Source organism: Colobus angolensis, unplaced genomic scaffold (genome assembly GCF_000951035.1).
Source record: "Colobus angolensis palliatus isolate OR3802 unplaced genomic scaffold, Cang.pa_1.0 Scaffold59, whole genome shotgun sequence".
In the NCBI taxonomy this organism is placed as follows: Eukaryota; Metazoa; Chordata; class Mammalia; order Primates; family Cercopithecidae; genus Colobus; species Colobus angolensis.
In genome coordinates, this window is record NW_012119487.1 from 9,430,013 (window position 1) to 9,449,829 (window position 19,817).

Sequence of the window (19,817 nt, forward strand, 5' to 3'; positions counted from 1 at the left end):
GGTAGGAAATTGGAATGACAGGTATTTAGGGACAAATTAAGGCTAGATATGTTAAATTGGAAATGAAAGTCAGGATCTGAGTTATATAGAGAGATTCAAAAGTCATCAGCAATTAGGTAGTAGCTAAAGCTATGGAACTAAGATACTAGAGAAAGTACATGTAGAATGTAAAGGAAGATTAATGACAGACCATGATACCAATTTCCAGGAAACCAGCTTCCAAGAAACATGAGGAAAAAGAAGAATGGTGAGGAAATTAGGGGAAAGATAGGAAAGTTCAAGGTAGGGAAAACCTGGGAACTAGAAGAGAATGGTTACAATACTGCAGAGAGATTACATAGGGAGGGGAGACCAAGAGAGCTGTTTTAAGACTTAGAATGAGAAAGTTAATAATGCCATTGCCAAAATAGGTGATAGATACAGATTTCAGATTACTTAGTGTGTTGAAGGGTGACTGGATAAAATTTAACTGACAAATTAGTGTCCACAAAACATCAAGAAATTAGAAATCCATAAGAAAAAGACAACCCAAAAGAAAAAATGGACAGAAACATTTATTACATAGAAATATAAATATTTAAACGGATTACTAATCAAGGAAATAAAAATTAAGACACAGAGATACCATTTTATACAGAAGATTGACAAAATTGAGACTGATAATACCAATTGTTAGCACAAATGTGGATCAGCAGAAGCTTATATACCATCAGTGGGAATGTGAATTGATATAGCCTTGAAAAATAATGTGACACCATCTTGTAAAGTTGAATATTAATATACTTTAGCATTTGGCAGTTTTGCTCCTAGGTGTGTTTAGATATCCTGAAGAAATTTTGTACATGTGTCCTGGGAGATGTGTATAAGAATGTCTGTAGCAACATGGTTGGAGGTGGGATGGGAGTAATTCAAAAGTCTATCAAATAAAATGAATGAGTTAATTGTAAAATAGTCACACATTAGCTTGTTCTCATTATAAGGAATTACAGCAGCATTTAACAGCTTGGATAAGTCTTAGAAACAAAATAGAGCAACCACAGAAGACCATATTTTTAAATTTTATTTAATAAATGCTTATAAGTCACTTAGTATGTACTAGACACTTTTGTTTTTTTTTTTGAGACGGAGTCTCGCTCTGTCACCCAGGCTGGAGTGCAGTGGCACGATCTCGGTTCACTACAAGCTCCGCCTCCCAGGTTCACACCATTCTCCTGCCTCAGCCTCCCGTACTAGACACTTTTCTGACATTACAAATACTATTATTTAATCCACATATACATTAAAATATGATTTTTAAAGCTCAAAAGTAGGCAAAAGAAGGAATACAAACAGATGTCTGGGGAAAAAAATGAAGTTCAGGGTAGTGGTTACTTCTGGACAGGAAGCAAGGAGATGAAGTAGAGGAGGACCATACAGATAGATACAACAGTATTGATGATGTCGTAGTTCTTTTTTAAAGTAGTATTTACCCCAACATATTAAAATATTAACATGTAACCAATAAAGTTAATAGATACTTTACATTAATTTTTCATATTAACTCTTCAAAATCTTGTCTGTTTTATATTCAAATACATCTCAATTCAGAATAGACGCACAAAACAGTAGTTACATGTGGCAAGTGGTTATCATATTGGACAGCACGGTCTAGTACAGGTGAGTTGTCATCTGAGTTTAATGATAGGATGGAAGAATGGCAAGAACTGGCACATTAGCACCCCGCTCAAATCCCACTTCTTCCTTGAAGCTTTCTCTGATCCCATCAGCAAGGAATGACTTTTTTTGCACAGAATTTTTATGAAACTCCTCTTTAAGCTTTTCTGTGCTACATTTATATATCTTTTATTGCTGTTATTGATGTACCTGTGCCAACATCCCCATGCTATTTCTTCGAGGAATCTTTTAGCTCTCCTTAGGGATGTTGTAGTCATAAGTTGACTGGTCTTTCACAAGTGTTTATTGTATTGTTTGATAACAACAGGTGTCACATGTGTTGATAATTTTTTCTTAGGAGCGGGATCTCACCGTGTTGTCCAGACTGGTCTCAAACTCCCGGGCTCAAGTAGTCTGCCCACCTAGCCTTCTGAAGTACTGAGATTACAGGCGTGAGCCACCATTCCCAGCAATAATTTTTGTGAAATCATGATTCTCACACAAATATGAAATGAATATGTGTCAGAATTTTCATTTAAATTATTAAATTTATAAGGGAATCAAAAATATGTCAAGGGAGAATTCAAAGTAACACTCATATGCAATCAGGAATGCTGAAGTAAATTTACAAATAGTTGCAAAATTGGTCAACATAAGTCAACATTCATTAGATCCCACTGGACATAATTCTTTGGCATGTTTATGAACGATAATTTTTATTACCGGTTTTCAACAGCTGTGCAGAGTTGTGAAATAACTCAGAAGGACCAAACAGATGTACTGGAGACAGGATACCCAGTAATCTTTTTTTTTCCCCCAATCTCAAAATTTTTCACAATTTTCCTGACACATAAAAACTTTTATGTGTATCAAATATTACATTAAAAATAAAGTAAAGAATAAAATAAGTGTACTATTCTATGTTTCTCTTCCAAGGTGTGTGTTGAAGGGAGGACAAGGATGTTATCTTGAGGAGTGGGATCAGATTTGATGGAAGAGTTGCTTCGATTTTGTTTTATAAGTAGGGGAGATTTAAACATGTATATTGGGCTGGGTGCAGTGACTCGTGCCTATAATCCTAGCACTTTGGGAGGCTGAGGCGGGTGGATCACTTGAGACCAGGAGTTCGAGACCAGCCTGGCCAACATGGTAAAACCCCGTCTCTACTAAAAATGCAAAAACTAACCGGGCATGGTTGCGCATGCCTGTAATCCCAGCTACTCGGGTAGCTGAGGCACAAGAATCACTTGAACCCAGAAGGCGGAGGTTGCACTGAGCCAAGATCGCGCCACTGCATTCCAGCCTTTGACAGAGCAAGACTGTCTTGGGGGGAAAAAAATAATTTTAAAAAAATGATTTTTAAAAAAATGTGTATATTGACTCTGGGAAAGGAGCCAGTAAGGGTGAATGATAGTAGAGGCAACAGTGGTTGTCTGGAAGGAGGCAGCAACGATTGCATTCAAAATTACAGTTGAGATTTGGGAAGAAGACAGGGATTCTTCTTCCTCTGAGATTGGAGAAAGTGGGAAGAACCTCAGCTTCATTTGGAACCTCAGATTCATCTGGAGTCATAGGGAAATAAAGTTGAGGTTATCTAAAGAAAAAAAGTACGATAGGCGACTTAAAGAATACTGTAAATATTTACTGAGTAGAAAATGAATGATACTAGGATGAGTAAAAAGATTGCCATGCCAACCTTTTATGTTAAGCACCTATCGTCAAAACATTGCACAAGATTTTCTTTCTCTTGGAGTGCAAGATAGAGCAACTGCCTTAAATGAGTTTGCAGTCTTGAATAGATAAGATATAAATGTAAAAACAAAACCTAAATAATGAGATTTTGAAGTCACAAAGGTCATGACGTGAATAGTATGCACAGATAATGTATGATTTTTTAACAGAATATAAGTAATTTTTTTTTAAATTGGGCTATAAATGAAACATCTGAGATCCAGCTCTGCCACTAACAGGTTGCATGGCATTAGACACGTCCCTTTACCATCTATATATTTCAGGTTCTTCATCTCTAAAAGGAGAGGATTAGACTAGACAGTGTCTGAATTCCTTTCTTGGAATCTGTGACAAAACTAGAGAATCTTGACACCGAATTAGGTAAGCAGAATATAAGATTTGGATAGGCAGAGATAAGTCTAGAAAACATTTAAGGTATAAGAAAAAGCTGAGTAAAAACAGGGTTTATTTAGAAGGCAGTGGGTATGTCATTTTGGTTGCATTTACCCTGAGAGTTCGTGAACATGAAGTAATAGGGTAAAAGTAGGAAAGTATGTTTTTCTTTTCTCTCCAGCTATAGTTGTCTACTACGTTTCACATATGCATTGTGAACTCTCCAGAAATAATCCTAAATAAGTGACCTTTCATGTTAAGGACTAGTACAACCAAATTTTAGAGGATGTGTTATTTTTGTTGGTGCAAAGAGCATGGAGGGTAAGAAATAGTTAACTTCAGTTTGTAGTCACATGAACCATTGCAGAAATTCATTTGTTGATCTTTAAAATGTAAAACATTTCTACCAGATTGAGATAATTTTCAAAGTAGTTAAGACTCAAATGATAGTTATCAACCCAAGGCAAGAGAGTATAAAACAAATATTACATAATTTCTCTATGTCAGGCAGTGGCTGGGCTGCTGGCTAAGTTAATATCTTCAAGTTGTAACACACCTTGGAAAATGGATGCTTGTGTAGGTTTTAAATCTGAGGTTCTGAGTTTAAAATAACTCTCCGTTATGAAACTAGTCAGAGGCAGAGCCAATTGAAGAACTCAGCTCCTTTCCATTAATTCCCATATGTGCTGGGGTTTCTAACTCTAGCCTCAAACTATACTTGAAAATGAAACCAGACCAGGCACGGTGGCTCAAGCCTGTAATCCCAGCACTTTGGGAGTTCAAGATGGGCGGATCACGAGGTCAAGAGATCGAGACCATCCTGGCTAACACGGTGAAACCCCATCTCTACTAAAAAAATACAAAAAACTAGCCGGGGGAGGTGGCGGGCACCTGTAGTCCCAGCTACTCGGGAGGCTGAGGCAGGAGAGTGGCGTAAACCCGGGAGGCGGAGCTTGCAGTGAGCTGAGATCTGGCCACTGCACTCCAGCCTGGGCAACAGAGCGAGACCCCTCTCAAAAAAAAAAAAAAGAAAATGAAATCACAAGAAGACATTTACAAAATAGCATATTATTACAAAAAATTGGTGTATGTCTGACCCCAACTGTATGGAAAGCTAGACCCCAGTAACATATGTTACCGAGGCTTCAGTGTATTAATAGCAATATATTTTAAATGTGGCATACGTGGAATATATCTATAAACAACCTTTTCCCTCCTTTTCTTTGTCATAGTCTCCCAAGCTACAACTAAGAAGACATTTATTTATCTCATTTTGTTTCAGGTATCTATTTGTCAGATTTAACATACATCGATTCAGCATACCCATCAACTGGCAGCATTCTAGAAAATGAGCAGAGATCAAATTTAATGAATAATATCCTTCGAATAATTTCTGACTTACAACAGTCTTGTGAATATGGTAAGTTTCTGGGGGATAATGCCAAGCCATTAACATTGCTGTAATTCCAGTGATTTATTTACACACATTGATGATCACTTTTCACACAGCAGGGGACATGAATTTCTTATTTCCATTCTAACATAAAGGAAAATAATGCTTGTTTTATTTTGCTGTTTAGTATGTAGCATCCTGTTTAAGATCTTGCTTTTAAGAATTTAAGTATTTAATATTTAAAATTTTTATTTTTATATTTTGCTTTTCTGCTATTTTACAGCAACTTTCTCACAGCACAAGGACACTATTTAATATTACTACCTCACAGCTATTTGGCCCTTTATAGTTGACAAAGTCTTTTTCTATTATCTCATTTGATCTCCCTGATCTATTATGTAAATCGTTCTTACAGCTTTCAATTAGGGAAGTTTAGCTGAGACCCTTGAGCCTCATGACAGTTGACCAACTTTCTTGAGTCAGATTGTTGAATAAATAACCAATTTTCCCCCAACGTGTGTTTTTTTCGGAACGACAAATATAGAAATAGCCACATAAGCCCAAATGATGAGAAAGGGCTTTTTTTTTTTTTTTTTTTTAATGTTTAGATACTTCCAGTTTGATAGGGAATAAAGTTAGGCTGTTAATACGTAATTTTTATGGGTTAAAAAACTGAGTTTTACATTATATGATTACTTCAAGTGAATTTATCTTAAAACTAACTTTTACTTCATGCATCTATACTTTTTAGAAAACGTCAAAAACTTCCTAAAACTATCTGTGTGGAGATAGAATCTTACTGAAAGTTAAATCAAATAATTCCTTATTTTGTCCTTTTCTCAATATTTTAAACATAGCATCAAGTTGCGTTGTTAAATTAATCTTGCTGGAAACTTATAAGGGGCAGAGATAAACCACATTTATAAATGGGAACCAGGTTTCTTTAAAAGAAAAATAACTGCCTTCACCTCTTCTGTTTAGTTTAGAATAGTTCCTGATCTTTTTCTATGAAATTTCTCAAATATATGGGACTTTATAATTGGAACTATTAAAAAAAATCTATACAAACAGTATGCAACTGTAATATTCTAAATTACCTTCAGTTTCAATTAAAGTTTATCTCAGTAATGTCCTTATAGAGTTAATTTAAATTTTGCTGCCATGTGGCCTTAATTTGCCTTTAAGTTATTTTCAGCTTAATTTTTAAAGTTCTGGTTAAGATGTGCTTTATCAGATAATTATTTATCACCTTTTGCCTAGATATTCCCATGTTGCCTCATGTCCAAAAATATCTGAACTCCGTTCAGTATATAGAAGAACTACAAAAATTTGTGGAAGACGATAATTACAAGTAGGTTGGATCTTCAAAAGTGGTTTGTATAACTTTGTCCTGTCCTCCACCTTTCTATCCCTATGTATTTAAACATCTAAATCCTACATGGTACCATACAAAGGCCTAATCCAGTGGTAGGTTTACAGCAGTAAAGGTACTAACATATATTACTTTTTAGTCACTTATTATGATTGAGCCAATATACAAATACCTCATCTGTTCTTTTTAATATTTTTATCTCTGTTTGTAGAGAGCTAACATTTGATAGTTCTAATTTAAATTTCTTCTTTTTCCCCATATTCAATCATTGAATCCTTACAGAATTTATCTTTTAATAGATAGAAAAATTAATGAAACTTTTTAAAATAGAAAAATTACTGTTTAATGCTAATTACTGACACATCATTGTTTGTTTTTAATTGTTTTTGTGGATTGGGAGACTATTGGTCCATCTTCTCTCTGGAGAAGAGACATTTCTCCAATGCAGCACCACACTTATCCTTTTCCCTATATTATAGCAAGTTCTTTATTAAAGATTTTTGAGGCTGGGCACAGTGTGGGGCACAATGACTCACGCCTGTAATCCTAGCACTTTGGGAGGCCAAGGCGGGTGGATCACTTGAGGTCAGGAGTTCGAGACCAGCCTGGCCAATATAGTGAAACACTGTCTGTACTAAAAATACAAAATTAGCCAGGCATGGTGGTGCATGCCTGTAATCCCAGCTGCTTGGGAGGCTGAGGCAGGAAAATCACTAGAACCCAGGAGGCAGAGGTTGCAGTGAGCTGAGAGTGCACCATTGCACTCCAACCTGGGCAAAAAGAGCAAAACTCCATCTCACAAAAAAAAAAAAAATTGTTTGAAATCACTTTTAAAATAGCTGATATCCATTTTTATCTCATTTTTATCTCCTTATATCCACAGTACTTCCCAAAGATGGGAGAGGAAATTTTTTAATTATTAACCTTTTCATCTTTTATTGATAAACTTTACATCATAACTGCTGGATTTTTTTTTTTTAAGGTGGGAGGATAAAGAGCTTATTTCTCTTGAAGTTTGTCACTTTTCTTTTAGCTTCATTTGTTACTTTGTTAAAAAAGTTTACTTAGCTTTATTATCCCAGTTGTTCCCAAGTTTTCAAATGGAATTTTGCACTTTCACAAATATTTTTTCCAATAAAAGGTCATGTTTCAAAAATTTATCAAAGTAAAAGACTAGATTATTTTTCAATGTTAATGCATTACATAGAAATTTTTTTATCTTCCTTTGGTAATGATTATTAACTTCCTTGTTCCAGATTTTGACAATTTAAAAAAATTTTTGTAGAACAGAATTAGTCCCAGTAAATGGCTGTAGAAATTCTGGAAAACATCTAGGAATAATTTTTCTAAATGCATCTAAAATTTGACTAATGTTTGAAAACGCGTTTATTGCCATCTTTTCTCTCACACCATAATGTCAACACTTTATATTTCTGTACCAATTTTTATTCTACAAAAAGTTTCTACATGGTTACTTACTTGAAAATGTATAAAGTCAATGAAAAAGCTTTTTAAGGCTGGAGTTGTTTCACAAATCTGTTGCCCTAGGTTGTAAGTTTTTCAAGTTTGATGGTCTGTGTCTTATACTTACCACTATTTTTCCCTTCTCTCTAATTACTGACATAGAACTCATGCCTAGTAAATACTTCAGTTTTGTCCAGTGAGATGTAGAACAGATCTTAAAATTCAAAATGTGAGTAAGTAGCTATTAGATATTTATCTGGCTCAAGAAACTTATTGAATTTAAAAGAATTTAAAGTTTATTAGATTGAAGTAAAATCTAAGAAAATTTTGCACAATTTTTATAGAGGACAGCAAATTTTTTGTGACTACTGTAAAATTATAATACAGTATTTATTAAAGCTAGTTTTTACTTTGCTAAAAGGTTAGACTTAGCCAGTGAAGCCATGAAGTAGTTCTGACATTCTATAAACTGACATATCATATAGTACCTTCATTTTTGTAGGAAAGCTGATACTATTATACTGATTTTTGTTTTCATGAGGAGTTAGAACCGGAGCAGCCCTTCCATTACATTGACAGATATTTACTAAGGTTTTGTTATAGGCCAGTTACTGTGCTAGTTGCTGGGATTATAAAAATAAGATACTGTTCTTGCTCTCAAGAAGCTCAGTCTCGTGTAAGATACATCCACAGAACAGATGATTATAAGACATTTCAAACAGTACCATAATAAAAATATGCCAAGGATGCTGTGGAAACATAGGTAAGTGGGGGACCTAACCCAGATTTACGTAGGAAAACTAAAAGAAAGGAAATACAAACAGCTTCAGGAGATAGCGTCATCTGAGGCTGAATCTTAACAGGTGAGTAGGAGTTAGTCTCACGTGAAGGGTGAGGAAAAGCATGCTGGGGAATGGAATGATCAAAGGAATGTGATGAGAAACTGTGTGTTTGCATGGGGAACGATGAGTCATTTGGTGTTACTGGGACATCATACGGGAGTAGAGAAGACATTGTTTTTCTTTTTCTTTTCCTTTTCCTTTTTTTTTTGTTTTTTTTGTTGTTGTTGTTGTTTTGGAGACGGAATTTCACTCTGTTTCCCAGTTTGGAGGGCAGGGCAGTGGTGCGATCTCAGCTCACTGCAACCTCCACCCCACTGGGTTCAAGTGATTCTTCTGCCTCAGCCTCCCGAGTAGCTGGGATTACAGGTGCCCACCATCATGCCTGTCTAGTTTGTGTATTTTTAGTAGAGATGGGGTTTCACCATGTTGGCCAGGCTGATCTTGAACTGCTGACCTCAGATGATCCACCCGCTTCGGCCTCCCAAAGTGGTAGGATTACAGGCGTGAGCCACCGCACCTGGCTGACAGATTGTTTTTCTAAAAATGCAGTGTGTTTGTTGCATGAGCCTAATAATTTAGTGTGTTTGAAAAATAGAGCATTTTAATATGTCATTAAAATTATTAGAAAAAATTAGAAGAAAACATTTTGTTAGAAAAAAATGCCTTTCATGATGAAAAATTTGTAAATAGAAATGGCATGTCACTTACAAAAGGTCTGTTTTGGGCAACTTGATCTACATAGGCAGCCAGTATAGCTATTACAAATTACATGTCTTTTGACCAGGATGAAAATTTTTCTGGTTTTTATTTTAATACTGAACATATCTTTTCTTAATGAATCAGCATCTCTCTTATTATGTGATGCTTTGATGGTGTTGTAAGCAGCTGGCACTCAGACTAGCCTTCACTGCTTTTTAAAGATGCTTCTACTTTTTATATTGCTGTCAGTTTCTAGCTGCTACCAATAGCAGTGTGATTCGCCCAATAAGCTCCCTTTCTTTTCCTTTCTATGTTGGTGTCGTTGGGAAATGGTAGTTATTTCATTTACTACTTTTCTTTCATCTACTAGACTGTAAGCTTCAGAAGGACAGGAATACCGCATCTGCCGTAATCTCTGTTATATTCCAGTTCTGAGCACAGTGCCCAATACAGGTGTTCAGTAAATACTTGTCCAATGAATGAATGTAGAATAGTTTGTAGCCTAAATAATTAAACATTTTCATAAAAAGAGAAAAGAGTCTGGTTAATCATTTATCTATTCAACATATGCATTTTGTATTATCAAATAACTGGAATATAATTAATAACAACTTACAGTCGATTTATCATTATAAACGCCATTTGTATTATGCAATTACTTTTAAAATTTTGGTAGAATACTAAACAGTTTTTATTAAATTTCAGACAGACTCAGCAATATTAGGCTTCATGTATCATATCAAAGCGTTTTCTACAACTACTTTAGTGTCCTATTTTCTGAAGTAGCTTCGACTGATAGAAATCATAATCTCTTTCACTGTGAAACTCAGAACTGGATATATTATCCTAAATGGAACTTAAGTGCCAAATAGTAAACTCTGACTTAGGACAGGGACTTACTAGAAATTTTGCAAACAACCTTTTTATTTGTGTAGATCTTTCTTTTGAAGAGTTTTGTCAGCTGGTTTGTTAGATGGTTAGTTTTAAATAAGGTGTTTTTAGAAATAATTTGCATAATTTATTTAATAATACATATGAAAGTTTCTGAATCAAGTGTCAGGTATCAGGGTAAGCTCTAAGTTGAATCATCATTTAGTCATTGGTCAAGTATCTTTAAATGTGTTCCATGGTTTGGCAACTTTGGGATAATTGGGGAGATTTTTGTGTTTTTAAATACAACTTTTTAATATATTTTCCCTTCCTAATATTTCCTAGAATAACCATAAGATCAGCTTTGTATGAAAGAGATGAGACTTAACATCTTAATTAAAAATTGCCCTTGGCCAGGCTTGGTGGCTCATGCCTGTAATCCCAGCACTTTGGGAGGCCACGGTGGAAGGATCACTTGAGCCCAGGAGTTTGAGGCTTAAGTGAGATTCCCTGTCTCTTTAAAAGAAGAAGATTGCTCTTGAAGAAAAATATATAGGTCAGATTATTTCATAAAAATGTTTTTAGTTTTTTTGTGAGAAAATACACAACTTTAATCTTATTTTGTCAAATGTTAATCATTGTATGTATTTTGTCTTTTTAAAATTCAGGCTTTCGTTAAAGATAGAACCAGGGACGAGCACCCCACGTTCTGCTGCTTCCAGAGAAGATTTAGTAGGTCAGTACATAGTTTTCTCTTGTTACCAAATCTAAATCAGATAACCTAATAAGGAAGACTATACTCCAAAGTAAATAAAAATTTCGTACTTCTTATACTGCATGTAAAATTTATTTTGATATTAAAGTCCTTTCTGGGTTTTTTTTTTTTTTTTTTTTTTAAAAGTTGCTGGCTGGGCTCCATGGCTCACACCTGTAATCCCAGCTCTTTGGGAGGCCAAGGCAGGTGGATCATGAGATCAGGAGATCGAGACCATCCTGGCCAACATGGTGAAACCCCGCCTCTACTAAAAAAACAAAAAAAAAATTTAAAAAAATTAGCCGGGCGTGGTGGCAGACACCTGTAGTACCAGCTGCTTAGGAGACTGAGGCAAGAGAATGGTGTGAACCCAGGAGGCAGAGTTTGCAATGAGCCGAGATCGTGCCACTGCACTCCAGCCTGGGCAACAGAGCAAGACTCCATCCCCCAAAAAAAAAGTTGCTATAGTTTTTCAGTAGTGTACAAACAAATATGCTACCTAATCAAGGAAAATAGATAGATGCAACAGATGGAAAATAATAGATAAGTAGTTATGAATATTCATTTTTAATTAAGAATGCACTGTCCTGGGCAATGAAGGTTGATTACACTAGAAACTTCTGTGGTCTAATGGGAAAGTCTGCTAATTTGAATAATTATAGAAGTCAATTTTAGTGACATAATTTTTTCAAATGTTCACTTTAATATAAAAATCATAGTTCCTTACTTTAACTATTACATTATAATGGGGATATTATGCATATACCACAAGTAATTTTTTAAAAAACATAAAATTGTCATTATTTAAGAAATCCCTGATAGGTACCTTTTTTAAATTCCCAATATAGGCCTTCGCACTAAGTTTCATGTATATTCTGAAAATATTTGACAGCTAATCTAATAACATGTGAAGAAGTGAAGAAACAAACTATGATAATATCTATGGGGAAGAATATTCTAAGCAGAAAAAAACACTGCAGTTTAAATTTCTTAAGTTTGCCTTTCTTTTTATTCTTAAAGTGCTGTTTTGTTCTTTCATAATATTCTATTATTTATTCCCATAAGCCTGAACAGTGTCGGTATAGATTTAATTTCTAATTTGAGTGTTTGACCTACCCGACACATTCTTTATCTAAGAGGACGTTGAAACTAGGAGTAAAGAAGGAATGTATACAATTAAAAGAGCGGTGAACCTAGGACTAGGAAGACCTGGGTGTTTAGTCCAGATTTTGTCTGTGATGTGAAAGCTAGTCTGTTCTAATTCTGCTTCTTCCTATGTAAATGGAGAAAATATTTACACTGCCTCTACTTAGTATAAGTAAGATAAAAGTTAATGGATTTTGTATGGTTTGGGATTTTGTGTTTTAGGATAGAATATATTTCTCATCTTCAAGTCAATGAAATAGAACTAACATCGTATAATACTATCTCAAAATTTGAACCACATTTAGTATTTTATATCGGGGATTGAAAAATAAAGTAATTGTTTGAAAATCTTTTTAAATTTAACCCTTAGGTCCTGAAGTAGGAGCATCTCCACAGAGTGGACGAAAAAGTGTGGCAGCTGAAGGAGCCTTGCTCCCACAGACACCACCATCCCCTCGGCATCTGATTCCACATGGACATAGGAAGTGCCATAGCTTGGGTTATAAGTCAGCATTTTTAATTTGATCTTTCAAATTTTTAAGTTGTTTATAATTGAATTTATTATCTATTTATTAGTTCAGTAGAAAATGATACCCTTGAATAGTTTTTATTCTTAATAGCCATTTTCTGATTCAGTAAAATGTCTTGTTTGCCTAAAAGCTTTTATTTCTTACTTTACCTGAATTTGGAAATGGGATTTTGTCAACAATGCATTTATATTTGGGGACGATACATGAACATTACAGAGGGCCATCATAAGTAAAATCAGGATAGCAATATGTCTTTTTTAAAATATTATAACCTGGCCAGGCGCGGTGGCTCAAGCCTGTATTCCCAGCACTTTGGGAGGCCAAGACGGGTGGATCACGAGGTCAGGAGATCCAGACCATCCTGGCTAACATGGTGAAACCCCGTCTCTACTAAAAAATACAAAAAAAAAAACTAGCCGGGCGAGGTGGCGGGCACCTGCAGCCCCAGCTACTCGGGAGGCTGAGGCAGGAGAATGGCGTGAACCCGGGAGGCAGAGCTTGCAGTGAGCTAAGATCCGGCTACTGCACTCCAGCCTGGGCGACAGAGCAAGACTCCGCCAAAAAAAAAAAAAAAAAAATTATAACCTTTATATCAAGACAGTCATTGTCTTTTTTTTTCTTTTTTTTTTGAGACGGAGTCTCGCTCTGTCGCCCAGGCTGGAGTGCAGTAGCCGGATCTCAGCTCACTGCAAGCTCCGCCTCCCGGGTTCACGCCATTCTCCTGTCTCAGCCTCCCGAGTAGCTGGGACTGCAGGCGCCCGCCACCTCGCCCGGCTAGTTTTTTGTATTTTTTAGTAGAGACGGGGTTTCACCGTATTAGCCAGGATGGTCTCGATCTCCTGACCTCGTGATCCGCCCGTCTCAGCCTCCCAAAGTGCTGGGATTACAGGCTTGAGCCACCGCGCCCGGCCGACAGTCATTGTCTTAACCAAAATAAGTCAAAGGTAACAGCTGTAAAAATTATTTTCTTTATTCCTAAATATAAAGAAAACTGACTTTTTGTTTAGCTTCATTAGTTTTGCAGTATATTGTTTTTTCAAAATGGGGACACATGTTCACTTTTGCCATGATTTCTCTGGAAATTTAATAACTGTTCTCCAAAAGTGAATGTGGAAACAATTTTTTAATGGACATGAGGCTCAAAATGAAATTATTTTAAAATATGTTCTAATTATATACATAGATATGGCCAGGTTTCCTAAAACATATTCCCTATACTGTTCACTTGAGGCTTTTATGGTAAGATCTGAGTATGACAGTTAGCAGGTAAATCTTTTATGTCCTAAATCTTTATATAAAGAGCAGTTTTTAAATTAGTAACAATAATAAAAGATACGAACTTTTTTTTCTCTTTGTTTCCAGTTTCATTCATAAAATGAACACAGCAGAATTTAAGAGTGCAACGTTTCCAAATGCAGGGCCAAGACATCTGTTAGATGATAGCGTCATGGAGCCCCATGCGCCATCTCGAGGCCAAGCTGAAAGTTCTACTCTTTCTAGTGGAATATCAATAGGTGAGAAATACTTCTCTGAGAGGGTTGTAATTTAACATTAAATAAAAATGTTAACAAAACTTGACTGGAAAAAAACCCCACCACACAGAGAAAATTTGGTTAGAAAACAAAGTAGCAGTTAAATACAGGATGAAGTTAATAATTTGTAATGGTTTTTAAAGTGCTTGCTGTTTTTAACTCCAGAAGGGGAAGCATTTGAAGAAGGTGGAAAAAGAACATGTGGGCTGGTTGAATTAGTTAACTGCATGTGATTTGGATATGGGGAGGAGGAAGAGTGTGGAGTTAGGGATGACTTCAGGTTATTTGGGTTAAACAAGCATAATAGTTAGATGATGATGCTATTACCAAGATAGAGAAGACAGAGTTATCTGTGGGCAGTGAAGTGTTTGTGAAGGGGGACTGAATTTGGGGAATCAGTTCTGTTTTGTTTAGTCCCTATGGAGATGTCAGGTAGGTTGTTGAATATATGAATCTGGAGCTCAGAGGGTTAAGGTCAGGTCTGAAGATATATGAGAGGTAGCATATTTATAAGCCATGATTGGTTGAGGGTACCTAAAGAGAGAGTGTACATAAATAAGAAAACTCACATTTAGAAGTCTGATTATTTTTTAAATGAAGGATGGGTCATCAAAGGAAACTAAAAAGGAGAGATCAATGAAGTAGGGGGGAAAAAAACAAAAGCCCAGTAGATGAAGTATCTCAAGGAGGAGGAAAGTACTGAATGTGTGAATATCAAATGCAAAAAAAGAGAGCTAAGATGAGAACAGGGAATTGACGGGGGGGATTTGGCAAAATTAAAGTCATTGGTGACCTTGGTAAGAGTTGCTTCATGGAAGTGTCAGGGCAAGGCCTGGATTGGAGTAGATTTGAAAATGAGAGGTGAAGAAACAGAGATAGCTAATGTGAAGAAGAGCAGAAAATTGGGACCATATTAGAAAGGGATGTGAGATTAAGAGAGGGATTTGTTTTTACTTCCTAAACTTTTAATTTTTGAGTCTTTTAGATGAGCATTATTTCTTTTTACAATTAGAAATTATTCATACAGGCCGGGGCAGGGTGGCTCACGCCTGTAATCCCAGCACTTTGGGAGTCCCAGATGGGCAGATCTCTTGAGGTCAGGAGTTTAAAATGAGCCTGGCCAACATGGCAAAACCCCATCTCTACTAAAAATACAAAAATCACTGGGGTGTGATGGTGCATGCCTGTAATCCCAGCTACTTAGGATGCTGAGGCACAGGAATCATTTGAACCCAGGAGGCAGAGGTTGCAGCGAGCCATGTTCACACCATTGCACTACCCTGCCTGGACCACAGAGCAAGATTCTGTCTCAGAAAAAGAAATTATTCATACAATAGCTGCTTTTATTTTTTAAAAGAAATAAAGGAGGAATATGTCTTCATCTGTGATTAACTACCAGATTGTTCAAGGGCTAAGCCTATTATTACTAATATCTTAATCAATATTGGTCAACAGCCAGTGGAAACAGATGCAAAAGGAGATTGATTTTCTTGAACATACTGACTTCCTTAGCCCTTGAGAGTTAAAATGAAATTATTTCAGAGCTCTCCATTACCATTCAGCAGTTGTTTATTCTGATAGTCCCCTTTTTATATAAAAATGCAAGTGAATGAATGATAAAATTTTTTTAAAAGACAAGTTTGTCACCTGAAATACCTCTTATTAATGTTCTCAGTGCCTATATGCAAATATTAATTTCAGTCTGAAGAATAATTTTGCAAAGGAAAGAACTTTTTTTCAGTCACAAATTTTCTACACATAGGAATTTGGCATGTCACTTAAAGCACAAAGTAATTTTTAAAATTACAGCTCTCAAGTATGTAATATTTTATTCTTTCTCATCATAAGTGTTATAGTGAGAATTATTCTATAGTTTATAGCTTTTACTTTTCATAGATGTCCTTTTGGTTACCACAAGATTGTTGTTTAGTTATTTTATTGAGTTACAGTTGGCATCTCAGTGTGGAGACTTTTCTCTTTTAGAGCAGATTTTTGCATTTGTGTTTATTTTTTAATTATTCTAAGGCTAAGTAGGTAAACAGTAAAAGATCGTTGCATCCTAGTTTGTAAATTAAGAACATTACACATAGGCATTTACCTTCGAGGATTTTTGTTTTAAAGCTTTAACAATATGAAAAAAAGAATAAGTCTATTACCATAAGATGATAGGTGTTAATATACACACACAAGAGTTTTTTTTTTCTTAGCTTTAACTTTTACATGCAATATTAATCTTCAGTGAAGGCTTTGAAAATACTGTGGGAAAATTAACCAGTGCTTAGAACAATGGCCTCAAACATTTTCTAATGTGGTATCTATCCTAGATAATCTTGAGTAGTCTCACCTAGCTAACTAAGGGAAGCAGATTAACTCTGAGCTTCATGCTTACATTTTCTACAAATAAGTTATACTAATTATGCTTAAATTTTCAGTCTTTACCACATAGTGCCACAAATCAAAAGATATTGTAGATAATGTACAAAACCCCACCACCAGTACAGGTTACCTCTGATTCTTCTTCCGAATCATACAATACAGAAGATTATTTCAGTGATTGTTATCTCAGTTTATCCAAGGATGGTACATAACTAGTGCCATTGCAAACCCGTAGAAGGGTATTAATCCATCGTCTCTAAGAGAGATGAGTCTAATGGATAACCTTACAGCATCCATTACAGGTATCTGAGGGATAACTTATAGCATTAGTTTGAGTCTTTCAGAACCCTGCTTGTAAAAGAGTTTAAGTCTCTCTTCTTAGAACCCTGTCTGATAGACAATTTAACTTGACCTATTAGTCATCTTAATTTTATTGAGTGCCAGAATTATCTTTAAAGTAACATTTAAGTCAACTAAGCTGTTTTGGACTCTGAATTCATTCCCCATAGTTTTTTTGTTGTTTTTTTTTTCCCCTCTAGCTAATTTTAAACATTCTGTTTGAAGACCATTTTAACTGATCTTTTGGCCAAAGAGAAAATTGTTACAGTTTTATAGCACCAGTTTTTGGTTTTTTAAATTTAGAGATTCCATCCTCTTTAACTTTGTCTCTAGAAACAAAGAATTGGATTTCATTAGGCTTTTTATACTTAGGGTAGTAATGGACTTTGATACAAGAAAAAGAAGTGTGCCATGAATCTCCAAGGATTTTATAATTATATTGGTCCTAAATTATAACAAATCTAATAAGAAACTTTGTGTTATTTTATTTTCTCTAATGGTAGGAAAAATTGTTTATTGACGTAATGAATTTCAGCTACAAGTAGGCAAGCAAAAATGTTTTATGCTATTTTGTTATTTTAGGTTGTCGTGTCAACTGTATTCCAATATATTGCAAAATAAATCTAACAGCAGTAATATTAGAATAAAGAATATGTGGATATGTTCACCCACAATATGATTGTCATTTTATGAGCATAGGTTCGTTAATTTATTTTTAAATTGTGAAATGCAAACTAAGAGATGTAATTCTGATGTTTAAAAAATAGAATAACTTTTCATTTTAGGTAGCAGTGATGGTTCTGAACTAAGTGAAGAGACCTCATGGCCTGCTTTTGAAAGGTAAGATAAATTGTCCATTTGAACTGCTTTGAGTTTATTTTGTCTGGGTTAAATAATATGATAATACAAAATTAAGAGATAATATTTACTACATATCTGTAAGCGATTAAGTTTTCTACTGGTAAAAGAAATTAGAAGTTGATATTTAAGTTTGGATATGTAAGTAATGAGAATGAATGATAGTCTTATCTCTAAATGTTTATTTGGTGGGATGACACATGTATTTGAATTTTAATACATTTAAAATTATAACTTAAAAATAATAACTAGTCATCGACAAGTAACCTACTTAGGTATTCAAAAGATTATTTCCTTAAGTTATGGTTCATTTAAGTAATTTTAAGGCATTTAGTGGAATGGTCAACTTTATTCTCTGCTACTTGGTCAAAGACAAAATGATTTAATACATTTTAAATTATACAAGTAAAGCAAGTTGAGGTTAGAATTTAAATTGTCATAAACTCAAAATTTTCAGAGTACACTTTCATACTGAAATACTATAAGTTGTGCTCCCTTCTCCTTCCTTTGTTGCTTTAAACTGTTAAAGCTGTCGTCCAGGCCGGGCGCGGTGGCTCAAGCCTGTAATCCCAGCACTTTGGGAGGCCAAGACAGGCGGATCACGACGTCAGGAGATCGAGACCATCCTGGCTAACACGGTGAAACCCCGTCTCTACTAAAAAAAAATACAAAAACTAGCCGGGCAAGGTGGCGGGCGTCTGTAGTGGAGGCTGAGGCAGGAGAATGGTATAAACCTGGGAGGCGGAGCTTGCAGTGAGCTGAGATCCAGCCAATGCACTCCAGCCTGGGCGACAGAGCGAGAATCCGTCTCAAAAAAAAGCTGTCATCTGCTATATCATGCTATATTGAGGTCTAAGTACATATAAGATCTGAAGAATGTGACCAAACAAGGCAAATAATTATTTATTAAATGTCCATTAGGATTTTTATGTTTTCACTGACCATTTCAGTTCTGCCATTTCAGATTCATAAGATATTTGGCTCTTGACCAAAATAATTGCTCCCCTTTTGTATATGAACTAAGTAAGTTTCTAAAAATACCTGTATTCATTACTCAAAAGGAGGGTCATTTAGATTGAATGTTAAATGTCATATTAATACTGAAGTTGAAAATGTTTATTTGCCTAACTCCTTATCAGTCACAATTTTAGAAAATAAGTTTAAATCAAATTTTATTTGAAATTGTAAATTTCATGCTGTTTAATTGGAAAAATAGATCCTTATTTTTTATGTGACTTCATAAAGATTTCTCACTATTATGTAGTTAAGATTTTGTTTATAAGTTCTACATTGCAAAGTACTTTGTATCCTTTCTACTCTAATTATCAGCGTTCCCAACTTTTGTTCTCTTTGTTTTGTGAGATAATAAGTAAAAACATATTATTTTTATTTATTTTTGTATTATTTTCCTTCCAACCTTTACTTTTGATCTGTTCATTTGGGTTTGCCTGAAATGTGAAAAACACAAGAATTGCCTTTGACATGTTGTCTGAATTTGTTCAAATTGTCTTTCCCTCTAGAAAGAATGTAATACCATCAGAAGTTGATTATAAGAGTGTATTGTAATCTTTATATTTAAAAAATATTGATTAACCAAATTGTTTTTTAGATTGCTTGCCTTATGAGTAACCAGAATGGTGGTGTGTTAAATAATCTGTTCTCATCCCAACAGGTTACCTATGAAGACAGTATTTAATGATGTTACCTTCACATCTCAAAACAATTTTTTTCCTTTATAACAGATGTTTTGCTTTGCAGACATTTGTGGCTAAAAAATCTACTTTTCTTTTTCCAAGTTTAAATTAGTGGGCTCTTGGAACATTTTGAGAACAGTGAAATGAATGCTGCCCAGCAAGATTCAGACA

The 19,817-nt window shown here is 35.1% G+C and overlaps 1 protein-coding gene across 1 annotated transcript in view; it reads left to right on the forward strand.

Annotated features, from left to right (window-relative positions):
- RALGPS2 (Ral GEF with PH domain and SH3 binding motif 2) overlaps window positions 1–19,817 on the forward strand; it is a 183,128-nt gene that overhangs the window by 133,129 nt on the left and 30,182 nt on the right. The window contains exons 9-14 of the mRNA XM_011962397.1: window positions 5,060–5,197; window positions 6,431–6,521; window positions 11,086–11,153; window positions 12,688–12,823; window positions 14,210–14,361; window positions 17,880–17,934. Of these exons, the coding sequence (XP_011817787.1) occupies window positions 5,060–5,197; window positions 6,431–6,521; window positions 11,086–11,153; window positions 12,688–12,823; window positions 14,210–14,361; window positions 17,880–17,934 (640 nt within the window). The remainder of the gene's footprint in view (window positions 1–5,059; window positions 5,198–6,430; window positions 6,522–11,085; window positions 11,154–12,687; window positions 12,824–14,209; window positions 14,362–17,879; window positions 17,935–19,817) is intronic.